General features: G+C 42.9%; 1 protein-coding gene across 1 annotated transcript in view; it reads left to right on the top strand.

The window, feature by feature from the left end:
- The window catches only part of LOC124593902, a 135,203-nt gene that overhangs the window by 65,609 nt on the left and 51,529 nt on the right, over window positions 1-18,065 (top strand). The window contains exon 3 of the mRNA XM_047132251.1: window positions 15,462-15,555. Within this exon, the coding sequence (XP_046988207.1) occupies window positions 15,462-15,555 (94 nt within the window). The remainder of the gene's footprint in view (window positions 1-15,461; window positions 15,556-18,065) is intronic.

Consider the following 18,065-nt stretch of genomic DNA (forward strand, 5'->3'; position numbering starts at 1 on the left):
GGTCCCTTATACCGAAAGAATCCAGAAGCATCCCTTAACAACTTTTGAAAGTTTGTCGTTGAAGTTCGGGTTCACACTGTGTCTTGGGCGTTTCTCTTGGTTGTCACACTGTTCACCTGAAATAATACCGATTCCTAGGCATGATGTTTACAGAACTGTGCCGAAACAATGTCCGCAATATTCTTTTGTCATTGCCTCATATAGCCCTTACCGAACTGCAGACACCTACGACAGTTCGCAGAATAACGTAATCACGTCTGGAGTACACGTGCCCGCCAGTTCCCACAAGGACGCCAGCACCCTTTGCTGTACAACGGAATTCCTACAGTAGTTAGCCCTTTGTCTCTTAGGTAAGAAGACTCGCAAAGGCTTGCTGGATTCACATTCACTTTTACACGACAGGACTATCGTAGAGCTCCATGAAGAACATTGCTACGCTATACTGTAGGTGTGTACGTTTATACTTCATCTTGGGAGCTAAATCCTTCAATCGGAAAAATCTAATATCGTTCCCTACGATGGTGAAGAGGAAGAAGATTGTGAAATTTCGAGGTCGAAAAGGTGTCCTCTCCAGAGATTGGGATCTTCTCAGAGTATGGGGTACAATACTGCTGAGAGAGATACTGTGCAGATGAATATAACAGAAATTCTGAACGAGATGAAACACTATAAAAACCTTTGGTGCAATAATAATCAGGTGAAAGTAGGAGTGGATATGACTGAAACAAAAGGTTTCAGTCCCATAACTGTATTTAACAGTTGGAAGAAATAATAATAAGAAAAAAAACACAGGCCCTCGTTCTGAAGGAATTACTGCGGAACTACCAAAACATGGAAGAATGGCACTTACCTTGCTTCCTGCACTTGATACTATGAGTACGCTGGCTTGGAAACAGGATACCGAAGCAGTCGAAGACGGCAAACATAGTATCTGTCTTCAAGAAAGGAGATAGATGCAGCACACAAAATTACAGAGGAATAAGTATCTTGAACATCGTTATGCAATTTAATAAAATTTTAAATTTATTATATCTGCTTTGATAGCTATTAATAAAGTGACGTCAAAACAAAAGAGAAATAACTCTAATAATAGTATGAACGGTGTTATGTAATTTAATTTAGCCCGAAGTAGATCAGCAATCAGCAAACTAGCTCAGTACTCAGCGTGGTTACGGGTCCCTAAATAGTTGTCTCTCTCCTGAATCCTCAGATATTCTCCAACATGTATATAAAATCAAAAGTATAGTTAAAACTCATGTGCTTATAGCACCAGATAATATTTCGTACGCCAGTCCAATTTGGAGTAATAAAACCCGTAACTCCTTATCGTGGTTTCGTCTAGAATATCAGTATAAGATGACAAGCGTAGTCTTTTGCAGCTGACATCTTATATTAGAAGTAGAATCCTGTGACCAGACCTTTCTGCGTGGGATATTATATCGCAACCTTGAGAAAATCTGAAAGTGAACAATATTAAATTATTCGTAGCGGCCACATAGCTCGTAGAATCTGAAAGAAAATGTAGTATCCTAACCGGCGCCACGTCTCGAAGATGAGCTGAAAGAAAATTACCATTTTCTAGTATGGCGCTTAGCAATGGTCAATATTACGTTAAGGCCACGTGTACTCAGGACAAACTTGAAGAATATACATTATTGAATACCCTCCACAAATTTTAAGTCATGAACAACTATGTTTTCAACTTACGTAAGTATTACAGCAAGATGAACTTCAGACAATCGTTTTTTTCTCTTAAAGTCCAATACCAGAAGAAGACGACAAAAGGATAGTGCTCAGACACAGAATCTTGAATGTGCATGGAATATATTGGAACACAATGCATTTGATTATTCTTTGGTACACCGCGCCAGCAATTCATACATTAACTGCCTCTACATGGCACTTACAAATTTAGAATTCATGACCACCCCAGGAAATACAATACAACACAAGATAAATAATATATGCTGAGATAATTTCGTTATCTGAAGTTCCAAACAGATATAGGAAAGGAAAACCCTGCTCAGATAATATACAGACAATAAATAGAATATTGGATAAAAGGAGAGAATACCGCTTTCTGACATACAGGGGTTGGGCAAAAATGAGGTAAAACTGCAATAAATGCATGTTTGAACCTAAAAGCAGATGATAGAAAGCCTACAAGTTGTGCTGTTGTAACTGACTACGAACGGCTCCTGCGCAATATGTTGCATGCGTCAGTTGTGAATTCGGAAGGGAATTGTTCGCGCTCGTATTGTCGGTGCTTCCGTGGCCAAGGGAGACGAAGTGTTCGATGTTTCAAGAGGCACTGCATCGAAGGTTGATAGCGCATACAGGGAAAACGGAAAAACGTTGCCTGCCAAGTCACAATGCGGACGAAAATGTGTTTTGAGGGATCATGGCAGAAGGTCATTGAAAATGACGATAACGAAAATAACGGGACCACAGCTGTCAAAGGCACTGCAGAACCGAAGATCACACTCGCGAATCCTGTCAGCATCTAAACAAAACAAGCAGGGCATTGCAAGGCGAGCTGAAATTCCAGAACCACTCCATTGATAAAAATTACCGTAACAGGTAAAAGTGATACCGAAGCCATAAAGCCTGGGCTTTGGAACAGTAATCACACACTCCTTGCATCTTTTTTAAAACAGTTGCAGACTCTCAACAAAGGCATTTTGTGGAGACGCCCGAAGCACCGCGGTCATAAGCTGTTGGATATCTAGTTCATTACATGAGATGAGATCAGTTGTACCAATACGATCCGGGGACCAAGCGACAGTCAACCGTTTTCTCTCCTCTGGCCCTCCTTCCCAAAAAAGTCGGTTGACAAGATGAAGACGCTGTTATCACCTTTTCCGACATCAAAGGCTTCAACAACCTTAAATTTCAAACAGATGGAGGCACGGAAATCGATGAACACCATGTCACTATAGTTTGGTCTCTGGACAGTAGTGCTAGCATCATCTCCTGTGCTGGTATCAAGGGATTACGATGTGCTTGGTGGACATAACGAGAATCCTCCCTTTCGGTTGTCAGGCGTGATCGATCAGAACATTGATGAAAAGCATGTCTGTTCTCATCCAAACCATCGTCGGGCCAGTCACATTCGAATGCATCATAAATCCGGATACTGAACGATTCGACCAGCTGGAGAAATAGAGACCCACACTGAGGCCCCTTTCAAGCTCTGTCAGGTACTGATAACGCTAGCTTAACGAGTACGTACCTACGTGTCCTCTCAATATCTAACGCTCTTTACCCTACACATACGTCACCGTGCCTGATAATGTCACTGAACACGAAAAGCACACTTTGGTGGCTGTTCCACCTGTCACAGAGAACTGCAGCTGTATAATCGTGCACATACCCATTAGTGGTGTGAACATGTGCGAAGTTACATTGACATCTGGCCATATCTTCTGACTACTTAATCTTTTTTTGTCAGACAGTTTGTATTGTACTAAAAATATCTATATAGCAGTGCAGACATCCGCGGTATGCGCTGTGTGTCTTGTTTAAAACGAAACCTGTTGAATTCACTCACGGCGCTTACGAATGACAACAGTAATCCCCACCTTACGCTTCTCCCATTAAGCTTTAATTCAATACTGCTCGATTTTGACTCGAGTTTATTTTTTCTCTTTCTTTTTCTGGGACTGTTAGTAAGGTGTTGACAGTGGTATATAGCAGTGTGGATAGGTTTGCTGATGAATTGGCCGACCGCAGCTCGTGTATGGCTTCTCTGAATCCTGAGCTGTTGCCGCATTGATGACAACCACATCACGGTACTTCTGCGTTTGAGGCTTGTCTCAGTGTTTTTTGTTACACGTTTTGGTAATTGCATATTTCAGGCTTTTTCACTGTTGTGAACGTATTTTCACGGAAACGAAGTTGATTTGGTTAAGAAATCGAATAAGTCACTATTGATTTGAATTGTCCGCGGGAATTCAGCCGGTTGGATTCGTCTAACAGGCGCGATATTTCCCAAGGATACATTGGGAAAAATCGGAGGAATACTCCGGAAACACTGCGTCAAGTGCGTGTTCCGCTCACCAGCCAAGACGAAAACTTTACTAGTATCGGTCAAAGATGACCGAGGACTCTGGAAACCGTGAGCCTACAGCACCCCATACCAGTGTGGTAAAATGGATGCAGGGCAGACTGCCCAGACAGTACAGGAGAGATGCATAGACCGTGAACGCCACACAGACAATATTCAGTCGACAAAGTCCAGGGTGGCGGAGAACTGTATCTCCCACGTACATGCCATGAATTATGACGACACGAAGATGTTGCATCAATCCGACACTTTCTGGGATTGTATTCTCCTAGAAGCTATGGAGGTACGACTGCATAATGGATTAATAAACAGAACAGTGCTTTTTAGTTAAGCAAGGCCTTCCAACGAGATCCGCGTGCGGAGCCGGCCGCGGCGATCCTGAACGCCCTGGATCGACGCCCTACGCCGCGCTTCTCCCACAGCACCAGGTCCATGTCCGGAGGCACCGGCTGGAGGAGGCGGGAGTGGGGGGTGGGGCAGGGGGAGGATATAAAGCAGCATCCAGGAGGGAAACAATAAGACTAGTAGACAAGAGCGAATGCAAAATAAAGAGTGTAATACAGTGATTTAGGTTTTCTCCCCTGCTGTTCAATCTATATGTCGAAAAAGCAATTACGGAAATAAAAGAAAGGTTTAAGAGTTGAATTAAAATTCAAGGTTAAAGTATATCAATGTTAAGTTTTGCTGAAGACATTACAAGCAGTGAAAGCGAAGAAGAATGAGTAGTCTGATGAATGTAGAATATGGTTTCACAATAAATTGTAGACAAATGTAATGAGAAGTAGCAGAAATGAGAACGAGGAACGTAATATCAAAACAGGAGATCACAAAGTAGAAGAGGTTGTGGAACTGTGCAACCTGAGGAACTCAGTAACCTATTTCGGACGGAGCAAGGAGGACATAAGAAACAAACTCCAGCACTGGCAAAAAGTGCGTTCCTGGCGAAGAGAGGACCGCTAGGCACAACCGTAGGTATTAATCTGGGGAAGAAATTTCTGAGGATGTACGTCTGGAGTGCAGAATTGTATGGTAGTGAGACGTGGACTGTGGGAAAACTGGAACAGAAGAGATTCGAAGCCTTTGAGATGTGGTACTACAGAAGAATGTTGAAAAGTAGGTAGACTGATAAGGCAAGGAATGAAGAGGTTCTTCGCACAACTGGCGAGGAAAGAAACATGGAAAATATTGGCAAGGAGAAGGGACATCAGGGAATAACTTACATGGTACTAGAGAGAAAGCTGTAGAGGGTGAAAACTGTCGAGGAAGACAGAGACTGGAATACATACAGCAAACAATCGACGTCGTAGGTTGCAGTTGCTACTCTGAGATGAAAAGCTAGGCAGAGAACAACTCGTGGCGGGCAGCATCAGACCAGTCAGAAGACTGATGACTCAAAAGTAAAAAAGACATGCAGTACACATATAAACATTTATCAACGGTATCCTGCAGCCTTTATAAAGATAAAAATAACATGTTCTAAGAAGGGCACGTATGAAATGATAAAACTCCGATTGTTTCGTGTATCTTCAGCCCTAAAGATTTGCAACATATAGTTTTACTGAATATTTGAACACCCTGTTATGATTAAAGAACGTTTAATAAGAATTTCGTGTCAGAACTGAGTACACAATTTTATTATCCGTTTTATTACTTGCTTGGAATTATTTGGTACGCTTGTGAACGAAGTAGACGTTTCTCTGGGGATTGTGGTTTTTTTCCAGTTCATTTTTTGTAACTTATTGATCTGAAGGCTAGTGATGTCTAGCAAAACGGTTACCAGAGGATGTTCTCAAAATCCGACCTACATCTTGTGGTAACGGACATGTCATATTCCTTAGTTTTTTGAGGTGTTTTTACCATGGAACTGGTCACCTAGGCATGTGGCAGTGCCTTTGGCGAGTTTCACAGCTATGTGGCTGCGACAGAGTATCAAGTAAAGTTTACGGGCTGCGTCTTACGGCAGCACGTGTCGTCTTTCATCATCACAGCACTGCGAGAGGAGCGCAGACGCACGCTTCTGACGCAGGTAATCTAACGCTCCTAGCAACATGCAAGGCTCTGTCGCTCACCATTATGGCAGTAAGTTTAGGTCACGGGTACACACTGCGTCGACAAGCGTAGTATTCAACGAGCGACGAACTACAGAAAAGTATGGTTTTTAGGCAAGACTTCTTACAAAGTCATAAGAGGTGAGGCAGGTGAATTGCCCTCAGACGTCAGGAAGAATGTAATAATTCGATTTCCAGGCAAGACGTTACTGACAAGTGTGAATACTAAGAAGCTATCAGTTTAACAAGTGATGGTTGCAAAATATTGACACGAATTATTTACAGAAGAACGGAGAAAGTTTTATGGAACGACCGTAAGGAATGCCACTTTGGCCTTGTAAAAATACAGGAACACGTACGGAAATACTGACCCTAAGACTTACCTTAGAAGATAGGATGAAGAAAGACAAATCTACGATCATCGCAGTTTTAGATTTAGAGGAAGTTCTGACACATTGAGTGGACTACACTCCGTCAAATTTTGAAGGTCGGAGGGATAAATACCGAAAGGTTATTTACAATTTGTACAGAAACCGGACTACTGTAAGAGTCGACACGAAAGGGAACACATAGTTGAGGAGGGAATGGGACAGGGTAGTAACCCGTCACCGCTGTTGTTCAGTCTATGCATTTAGCTAACCGTAAAAGAAACAAAGAAGAAATTTGGGAAAGAAATTAAACTTCAGTGACAAGGAATCAAAATTTTGCGGTTTGCAGGTGATACAAAGTTCTGTTAGACACGGTTAGGCACTTGGAAGAACAGCACAGAACGGATAATGTCTTGAAAAGAATTACATGACGAACGTCAATAAACGTAAAACGGGGGCAAATGAATGTGGTCGAAATAAATTAGGTGATTCTGAGGAAATTAGAATGTGACGAACTAAAAGCTGTAAATGACTCTTGCAATTTTCACGGTAAAATAACTGATGATGGCCGAAGTAGATAGGATATGAAACGGAGACTTGACACATCAAGAAAATCATTTTCCAAAAATATCAGTTGGTGTGTTAGAAAGCCTTTTCTGAAGATGTTTGTGGGAAGTGTAGCTTTGTATGGAAGTGAAACGTGTACGATTAGTAGTTCAGAAAAGAAGAGAATAGAAGCTTTTGAAATGTGGTGCTGAAGACAGGTAGATCCCGTAACTAACAAGAAGCAGGGAAGCAGGGAAGAAAAGTAATTTATGGCACAACTTGACTAAAAGAACAGATCGGTTGGTACGAAACGTTCTGAGGCGTCTAGAAATTGCCGGTTTGGTATCGAAGAGAAGTGTGGGACACACAACTTACAGAGGGAGGCAGACATAAATGTAGTAAACACGTTGCAATAGATGTAAGTTGCAATAGTTACCGAGAAAGGAAGAGGCTTGCACAGGGTGGATTTTCCTGTAGAGATCGGACTGAAGACCAAAACAATGATAATAATAATAATAACAATCCACCAAACATAACAGACATGGAACACTTCTGGAGCAACATATGGTCAAACCTGGTACAACATAACAGGCATGCACGGTGGATACAAGCAGAAACAGACACATACAAGATGATACCACAAATGCCTGAAGTGACAATTTTGCAACATGAAGTCACCCAAGCAATTAATTCTACTCACAATTGGAAAGCCCCTGGAAATGATAAAATAGCAAATTTCTGGTTAAAGAAGTTCACCTCAACACATTCACATCTAACTAAATTATTTAACAGTTACATTGCAGACCCATACACATTCCCTGATACACTTACACATGGAATAACTTATCTGAAACCTAAAGATCAAGCAGACACAGCGAACCCAGCTAAATATCGCCCCATAACATGCCTACCAACAATATACAAAATATTAACTTCAGTCATTAAACAGAAACTAGTGACACATACAACACAGAACAAAATTATAAATGAAGAACAAAAAGGCTGTTGCAAAGGAGCACGAGGATGTAAAGAGCAACTGATAATAGATGCAGAGGTGACATATCAAGCTAAAACTAAACAAAGGTCGCTACACTACGCATACACCGATTACCAAAAAGCTTTTGATAGTGTACCCCACTCATGGTTACTACAAATATTGGAAATATATAAAGTAGATCCTAAATTGATACAGTTCCTAAACATAGTAATGAAAAACTGGAAAACCACACTTAATATCCAAACAAATTCAAATAATATCACATCACAGCCAATACAGATTAAGCGTGGAATATACCAAGGAGATTCATTAAGTCCTTTCTGGTTCTGCCTTGCTCTGAACCCACTATCCAACATGCTAAATAATACAAATTATGGTTACAATATTACTGGAACATACCCACACAAAATCACACATTTGCTATACATGGATGATCTAAAACTACTGGCAGCAACAAATCAACAACTCAACCAATTACTAAAGATAACAGAAGTATTTAGCAATGATATAAATATGGCTTTTGGAACAGACAAATGTAAGAAAAATAGCATAGTCAAGGGAAAACACACTGAACAAGAAGATTACATATTGGATAACCACAGCGACTGCATAGAAGCAATGGAAAAAACAGATGCCTATAAATATCTAGGATACAGACAAAAAATAGGAATAGATGATAGAAATATTAAGGAAGAGCTAAAAGAAAAATATAGACAAAGACTAACAAAAATACTGAAAACAGAATTGACAGCAAGAAACAAGACAAAAACTATAAATACCTATGCTATACCAATATTGACCTACTCATTTGGAGTAGTGAAATGGAGTAACACAGACCTAGAAGCACTCAATACACTTACACGATCACAATGCCACAAATATAGAATACATCACATACATTCAGCAACAGAAAGATTCACATTAAGCAGAAAGGAAGGAGGAAGGGGATTTACCGACATAAAAAACCTACATTATGGACAGGTAGACAATTTAAGAAAATTCTTTCTAGAACGAGCAGAAACTAGCAAAATACACAAAGCAATCACCCACATAAATACATCGGCTACACCACTACAATTTCATAACCACCTCTACAACCCTTTAGATCACATAACATCAACAGATACAAAGAAAGTAAATTGGAAAAAGAAAACACTACATGGCAAGCACCCGTATCATCTAACACAGCCACACATCGATCAAGACGCATCCAACACATGGCTAAGAAGAGGCAATATATACAGTGAGACAGAAGGATTCATGATTGCAATACAGGATCAAACAATAAACACCAGATATTACAGCAAGCATATTATTAAAGATCCCAATACCACAACGGATAAATGCAGACTTTGTAAACAACAAATAGAAACAGTAGATCACATCACAAGCGGATGTACAATACTAGCGAATACAGAATACCCCAGAAGACATGACAACGTCGCAAAAATAATACATCAACAGCTTGCCTTACAACATAAACTTTTAAAACAACACGTTCCTACATACAAGTATACACCACAAAATGTACTGGAGAATGATGAATACAAATTATACTGGAACAGAACCATTATAACAGATAAAACAACGCCACATAACAAACCTGACATCATACTCACCAATAAAAAGAAGAAATTAACACAACTAATTGAAATATCCATACCCAATACAGCAAATATACAGAAGAAAACAGGAGAAAAAATTGAAAAATACATCCAACTGGCTGAGGAAGTCAAGGACATGTGGCATCAGGATAAAGTTGACATTATACCAATTATACTTTCAACTACAGGAGTCATACCACGCAATATCCACCAGTACATCAATGCAATACAACTACATCCAAACTTATATATACAAGAATGAGATTTTCGCTCTGCAGCGGAGTGTGCGCTGATATGAAACTTCCTGGCAGATTAAAACTGTGTGCCCGACCGAGACTCGAACTCGGGACCTTTGCCTTTCGCGGGCAAGTGCTCTACCATCTGAGCTACCGAAGCACGACTCACGTCCGGTACTCACAGCTTTACTTCTGCCAGTATCTCGTCTCCTACCTTCCAAACTTTACAGAAGCTCTCCTGCGAACCTTGCAGAACTAGCACTCCTGAAAGAAAGGATATAGCGGAGACATGGCTTAGCCACAGCCTGGGGGATGTTTCCAGAATGAGATTTGCACTCTGCAGCGGAGTGTGCGCTGATATGAAACTTCCTGGCAGATTAAAACTGTGTGCCCGACCGAGACTCGAACTCGGGACCTTTGCCTTTCGCGGGCAAGTGCTCTACCATCTGAGCTACCGAAGCACGACTCACGCCCGGTACTCACAGCTTTACTTCTGCCAGTATCTCGTCTCCTACTTTCCAAACTTTACAGAAGCTCTCCTGCGAACCTTGCAGAACTAGCACTCCTGAAAGAAAGGATATAGCGGAGACATGGCTTAGCCACAGCCTGGGGGATGTTTCCAGAATGAGATTTTCACTCTGCAGCGGAGTGTGCGCTGATATGAAACTTCCTGGCAGATTAAAACTGTGTGCCCGACCGAGACTCGAACTCGGGACCTTTGCCTTTCGTGGGCAAGTGCTCTACCATCTGCTAAGCCATGTCTCCGCTATATCCTTTCTTTCAGGAGTGCTAGTTCTGCAAGGTTCGCAGGAGAGCTTCTGTAAAGTTTGGAAGGTAGGAGACGAGATACTGGCAGAAGTAAAGCTGTGAGTACCGGGCGTGAGTCGTGCTTCGGTAGCTCAGATGGTAGAACACTTGCCCGCGAAAGGCAAAGGTCCCGAGTTCGAGTCTCGGTCGGGCACACAGTTTTAATCTGCCAGGAAGTTTCATATCAGCGCACACTCCGCTGCAGAGTGAAAATCTCATTCTGGAAACATCCCCCAGGCTGTGGCTAAGCCATGTCTCCGCTATATCCTTTCTTTCAGGAGTGCTAGTTCTGCAAGGTTCGCAGGAGAGCTTCTGTAAAGTTTGGAAGGTAGGAGACGAGATACTGGCAGAAGTAAAGCTGTGAGTACCGGGCGTGAGTCGTGCTTCGGTAGCTCAGATGGTAGAGCACTTGCCCGCGAAAGGCAAAGGTCCCGAGTTCGAGTCTCGGTCGGGCACACAGTTTTAATCTGCCAGGAAGATTCATATCAGCGCACACTCCGCTGCAGAGTGAAAATCTCATTCTGGAAACATCCCCCAGGCTGTGGCTAAGCCATGTCTCCGCTATATCTTTTCTTTCAGGAGTGCTAGTTCTGCAAGGTTCGCAGGAGAGCTTCTGTAAAGTTTGGAATTTAGGAGACGAGATACTGCCAGAAGTAAAGCTGTGAGTACCGGGCGTGAGTCGTGCTTCGGTAGCTCAGATGGTAGAGCACTTGCCCGCGAAAGGCAAAGGTCCCGAGTTCGAGTCTCGGTCGGGCACACAGTTTTAATCTGCCAGGAAGTTTCATATCAGCGCACACTCCGCTGCAGAGTGAAAATCTCATTCTGGAAACATCCCCCAGGCTGTGGCTAAGCCATGTCTCCGCTATATCCTTTCTTTCAGGAGTGCTAGTTCTGCAAGGTTCGCAGGAGAGCTTCTGTAAAGTTTGGAAGGTAGGAGACGAGATACTGGCAGAAGTAAAGCTGTGAGTACCGGGCGTGAGTCGTGCTTCGGTAGCTCAGATGGTAGAGCACTTGCCCGCGAAAGGCAAAGGTCCCGAGTTCGAGTCTCGGTCGGGCACACAGTTTTAATCTGCCAGGAAGTTTCATATCAGCGCACACTCCGCTGCAGAGTGAAAATCTCATTCTGGAAACATCCCCCAGGCTGTGGCTAAGCCATGTCTCCGCTATATCCTTTCTTTCAGGAGTGCTAGTTCTGCAAGGTTCGCAGGAGAGCTTCTGTAAAGTTTGGAAGGTAGGAGACGAGATACTGGCAGAAGTAAAGCTGTGAGTACCGGGCGTGAGTCGTGCTTCGGTAGCTCAGATGGTAGAGCACTTGCCCGCGAAAGGCACACAGTTTTAATCTGCCAGGAAGTTTCATATAAGCGCACACTCCGCTGCAGAGTGAAAATCTCATTCTGGAAACATCCCCCAGGCTGTGGCTAAGCCATGTCTCCGCTATATCCTTTCTTTCAGGAGTGCTAGTTCTGCAAGGTTCGCAGGAGAGCTTCTGTAAAGTTTGGAAGGTAGGAGACGAGATACTGGCAGAAGTAAAGCTGTGAGTACCGGGCGTGAGTCGTGCTTCGGTAGCTCAGATGGTAGAGCACTTGCCCGCGAGAGGCAAAGGTCCCGAGTTCGAGTCTCGGTCGGGCACACAGTTTTAATCTGCCAGGAAGTTTTATATATACAACTTCAGAAATCCGTAATTATTGATACATGTTCAATTACCCGAAAGTTCCTAAACGCAATGTAACATATACCGTACAGTTAAAAGGAAGTGTCGCTTGATCAAGGTCCGCGTCACTTTCATTCCGAACCAGACCTAAGGTCTGAGAAAGGAAAGATAATAATAATAACAAGGGTAGCGGTATTCTCAGCAGTAACTGACTTAGAACCGGTGCGGGCATTGAGCAAAATGGTTATTTACCTCAAGCGCTTTTTTCCCCTTTGTTCACTACGTTTAGCACTTCTATGATGACTTTGTACCTACGACCTTCCTTCGTTACATATTAGCAAAAGTGGAGGCCGACGTGCGTTCCTTGTTGAAGGAATACTTTGTACCTATAACGACTTACACTTGGATTCACACGCTTTTGATTTGTTGGTAAGACTTGACTGCTGAGCACTATACATCTTGGTACTCTGCTGTTAGCAACTCGACTACCGTATTCTCTATAAGCAGCAGCAGCCTTTCGATTACAAAATTCGTGCAGAAATATACTATCGGCATACTCAGTGTTTGTTAATACTTGCGTCATGCTTAAACGATAAAGCAGAATTGGCCAAGAAATCAAGATTACTATCACAGTTAGAAAATTCAGTTACCGGAACTCTAGCACAGCTCCATAAGTTGAACTTCAGAACGACACAGACAATCGATAAACAAACCTGTAGTAACAGAATACCAAATGCCAAATGAAAACTTGTCAGTCACGAATTGTATCTCTGTAGCAAAAATTGGACACATGTTAGGTTGAATTTGTTACCCCTGTCAGTCTCTTCAACCACCTACTAAAATAGTAACTACTGGCTGACAAAACCGAGCACTGGCCGGCTATTCATTTTGTCAGTTTTCTATTGGAAACGAAAAACGGAATAAAATAAACTGTCTGTAGTGCACTATCAAAAATATTTCATTTCCATGTGTTCGTGAAAATACCTTTGCAATTATGAAACAGTCGTGCAAAGAAATGTGCGTGATGTAGAAATGTATAAGCACAGTACACAGATTAAGAAACATAGTATAGAAAAACTGTCCGTCCGAGCAGACCTCGGTAGGCTCAACGGTACGGACCCATCGCCGTGTCATTCTGAGCCGATAGGCGTCACTGGATGCGGATACGGAGGGGCATGTGGGTAATACATCGATCCGCCAACCGCTGTCAATTTTCGTGGCCGGAGCTGCGACTTCTTGATCAAGTGGCTCCAGTATTTTCCTCACCAGAGCTGAGGGTACCCCACTTGCCAACAGTGCTCGCAGACCCGAACGGTTACTACTAATCCAATTACTAATTTTAATTTTAATAATGAACAGCCTCAGTTGCACCGTTCACCTAAAAGAAATTTACCTAGCTTTCAGTCGGGATAATCCAACCTCCTTCAGAATTACAGTAGCTACCGTTTGTCCCTAATGGACATCGTCAAGCTAAAACTACAAGTCCATAAATTATCGTCAGAATGTAAAACTTACCTTGCACTGCCTCGGCCCCACTTCGCGACCGCGATGCGGCAGTCACGAGTGCTGTACTGGAACTCATGAGTTCTGCGTGCTGTCGCGAAGTGGGGCCGAAGCAGTGCAAGCTAAGTTTTACATTCTGGCGATAATTTATGGATTTGTAGTTTTACCTTGACGATGTCCACTATGGACAAACGATGGATACTGTTATAATGAAATACGTTGGGTTATCCCGACTGAAACCTAGGTAAATTTCTAGGTAAACGATGTAACTGAGGCTGTTCATTATTAAAATCTAAATTAATATTTATACAGTTGCTGACAGGGCCGCGAAATGTTGAAGATATTTACTAATCCAAGTGCTAGTTAAGCCCAACAGCGCTAAACTTCGGTGATCTCATTGGAACAGATGATACTACCGCGACAAGGCCGTTGGGAAGAAGCACAGTATGCAAAATACAATTCTGTCATGTTCATTTAACTCAGAACTTCATTTTAAACAATATTTCCAGTTGCATGTCCAGCGGCAGTTTTTTGCGAATCTGTGTTTACGATATCATATCTCTTGAGCTGTGTGTGGTATAATGATATATTTCTGTAGGTACATTCTGCTACATATGTGGATGCTGTCTATGAAATATGAAGTATGTTGCGAATAGTTACTAAAAACGATGTCATAAATTTAAACCTCGCGCCAGGTGCGGCAGTTCTTCACGCACCACAGTGCTTCTGACGTCATATCTCCTGATCTATGCGTAATAAGTGGTATAATTTTTGGGAACATTCAGCGCCATAGGTGGCTAACGTCTGCAAAATGTCTTTCGAATTGATTTAGTTGGAAAGAAGTAATAAATTTAGACGCCACGTACAATGCGGCAGTTTTTCATGGATCTCAGTGTTCATGACGTAATATTTCCTCATATATGTTTCGTTCCACGTTACAATTCTGTAGGTATATTTCGCGCCACGTATGGATACTGTCTTGGAAATTTACTGCGAATAGAGTTGGTAGCATATTTAAAAGTCATGAGCGATGCAGCAGTTTTTAACACATCTCACTTTTTATTACATCATATCACACGACCTATGATAAGTAGGTGGTTTTAAAAACATGTATAGATTCTTGCAGTGACACGCTGTGTTTACGAGCTGCGGGACTTTACCTGTACAAAATAAGGGTGTCTCAAATTTCACGGTGCGCGAATGGTGAGAAATGTGAAAAGCTTCTGTCGACCGTTTTGTGCTCAAATAAGTCACCCCTGCCGTTGAAGGCCTGTACGGCCATTTATTTCATTCAGAATGACATAATTTCATCGGTAGGCACGTGAACGAATCTAATTCTTTAAATAAATTTGCTCTTATAAAAACATAAACATAGTAATCACCTTTTCTGTAGCATTGATAGTACAGACAGTGCCATATGTTCAATCTCCAACACAGGAAACATCGGCAGGTATTAATCGGTGTTGGCCTCAGTTTCTGACGGCGCTTTGATACAACTCTATCATTCAGTTTCAAATTACGTGGAATGTCAGCAGAAGTTTCTACATCAATAACAGATATTTCATTTCATATGCGATATGAAATGAATCCATCTTTGTTAATAAATAAGCTTCTCATTTCTGTGTTTTGTTGCAGCTGCTGGGATCGCTGATGGTGATCCTCGGTGCTGGTCCTCTAGTTCTAGATGCTCTGCCAGAGGATGAAGCGTTTTCTATCTACAAATACCAAGGTACGTACTCAAAACCTATGCGCAATTATACGTGATACCACCTTCCATCCTACTGTCAATGTAATCTACGTACTCCGTAATAAATCTGACAAAACTCTGGGTAACATTAGGTTCAGTTTTCTTCAGCCACATCTGACGTGTGCATTCGAACAACCCTTCTCAGTATTATAGAACTATTCTAGAAACAGAAATTTTGCACTTTTCGGTAAAAGAAAGATATCGGACCATTATTTATGCACTTGTTCTAATGACGATGCCGGGGGTAACAACGTACGTACTTTGGGTTTACCTTCACTGAGGCTCCATAAAATATAACAAATATTTTGGGTCTCAGTTGGTTTGGGGACTGAGAATATGAACACGTGAGTGCAGTGAGTTCAAATATGCAAGGAGGTTGAGTGGAGGGAAATGCTTCTGGATGTCAGTAACATTTTACACAAACTCTTGTTGATAGTACCGGCGCTAATTCTATGCACCCAAAGTTGAATACTTACAGAAGACCGTCACATATGAAGTTTCAACACAATGAGGCACCAGCAGCTTCGAGGTCTCCTCAGACGTCATATCGAAGCAGGTTTCGAATAAATAAGTGGAGGATTTGATTCCCGTACATTTTTGTTGCGGATTTGGAGTGACCACACGAGAAATATTCTTTACGATACAACCGTACATGCAAGGAACACCTGGCTGGATAGACCTTGTGGCAGAAATGATTTAGTGTAAACCAGATGTTTTCGTGGGAGTGTATCAGTACTTAACATGTAATTACAGTCAGTGTAATAAACGTGTTAGTTGTCACATAGAGAATTTTGTGAAGTTAAACGCGTAACAAATATCAGTCTTGGCGCGAAAGATAATTGCATGAGAATATTTTGTTTCTCAGGTAAGTAGTGACTTTGTGCGTAGCAGTTGGTGTCATTGCGTATTTCATTCAGCCACTGTAATGCACATATCTAGCGACACGCCAGTGTGCTCCGTGCCGTCGTTGGATAAGCAGCTGCAGCAGCAAGTCGTATACTCCTAGCTCACTCATTTGTTACATACTTTAATTCTTAATTTCTTTGCGTGTTTTTGGTACTTGCATTGTCTAATTCATAAATTTCTGGCGTATTATAGTATTTGAGAGTTGTGGCATCGCGTTTTAGTACCTGAATAGTGTAAAATCGCGTAGTCTCCTTCCGCTGCCGAGCAGTGTGTCAGCAGTGCGCAAGTAAGCAGCATTACTGCATTTACTAGGCAATCTTGTATTTTAATAACTGTTTAAATTTTGTGTCGATTTGTTTGCGTTCTCTGTAGATTAGTTCAGACGTTCTTTGCACAACAGTTTTTAGCATGGATAGGGATTGCAACTGCTGTGTTCGGATGCAGGCTGAGTTGGCATCCCTTCGCTCCCAGCTTCAGGCAGTGTTGGCTTCGGTCACACAGCTTGAGGCTGTGGTCAATGGGCATCACTGTGGGGTTCCGGATGGGTGTTTGTCGGGGACGGCCAGCTCGTCCCACGCATCCCCCGATCGGACTACGACTGTGGTTGCCCGGGATACTGCCCGCATTGAGGCTGATCCCTCACCTGTGGTAGAGTGGGAGGTCGTCTCAAGGTGTGGCAGGGGGCGAAAGACATTCCGGAGGGCTGAACGGAAGGCCTCTCCAGTTTGTCTGACGAACCAGTTTCAGGCTCTGTCTCAGGCTGATACTGATCTTCGGCCTGACATGGCTGCTTGTCCTGTTCCAGAGGTTGCCCCTCAGTCTGCAAGATCCGGGCGGTCGCAGAGGGTGGGCTTACTGGTAGTTGGGAGCTCCAACGTCAGGCGCGTAATGGGGCCGCTTAGGGATATGGCAGCAAGAGAGGGGAAAAAAACCAATGTGCACTCCGTGTGCATAGCGGGGGGAGTCATTCCAGATGTGGAAAGGGTCCTTCCGGATGCCATGAAGGGTACAGGGTGCACCCATCTGCAGGTGGTCGCTCATGTCGGCACCAATGATGTGTGTCTCTATGGATCGGAGGAAATCCTCTCTGGCTTCCGGCGGCTATCTGATTTGGTGAAGACTGCCAGTCTCGCTAGCGGGATGAAAGCAGAGCTCACCATCTGCAGCATCGTCGACAGGACTGACTGCGGACCTTTGGTACAGAGCCGAGTGGAGGGTCTGAATCAGAGGCTGAGACGGTTCTGCGACAGTGTGGGCTGCAGATTCCTCGACTTGCGCCATAGGGTGGTGGGGTTTCGGGCTCCGCTGGATAGGTCAGGAGTCCACTACACGCAACAAGCGGCTACACGGGTAGCAGGGGTTGTGTGGCGTGGGCTGGGCGGTTTTTTAGGTTAGATGGCCTTGGGCAAGTACAGAAAGGGCAACAGCCTCAACGGATGCAGGGCAAAGTCAGGACATGCGGGGACCAAGCAGCAATCGGTATTGTAATTGTAAACTGTCGAAGCTGCGTTGGTTAAGTACCGGAACTTCAGGCGCTGATAGAAAGCACCGAAGCCGAAATCGTTATAGGTACAGAAATCTGGTTG

Source organism: Schistocerca americana, chromosome 2, assembly GCF_021461395.2.
Source record: "Schistocerca americana isolate TAMUIC-IGC-003095 chromosome 2, iqSchAmer2.1, whole genome shotgun sequence".
Taxonomy (NCBI): domain Eukaryota; kingdom Metazoa; phylum Arthropoda; class Insecta; order Orthoptera; family Acrididae; genus Schistocerca; species Schistocerca americana.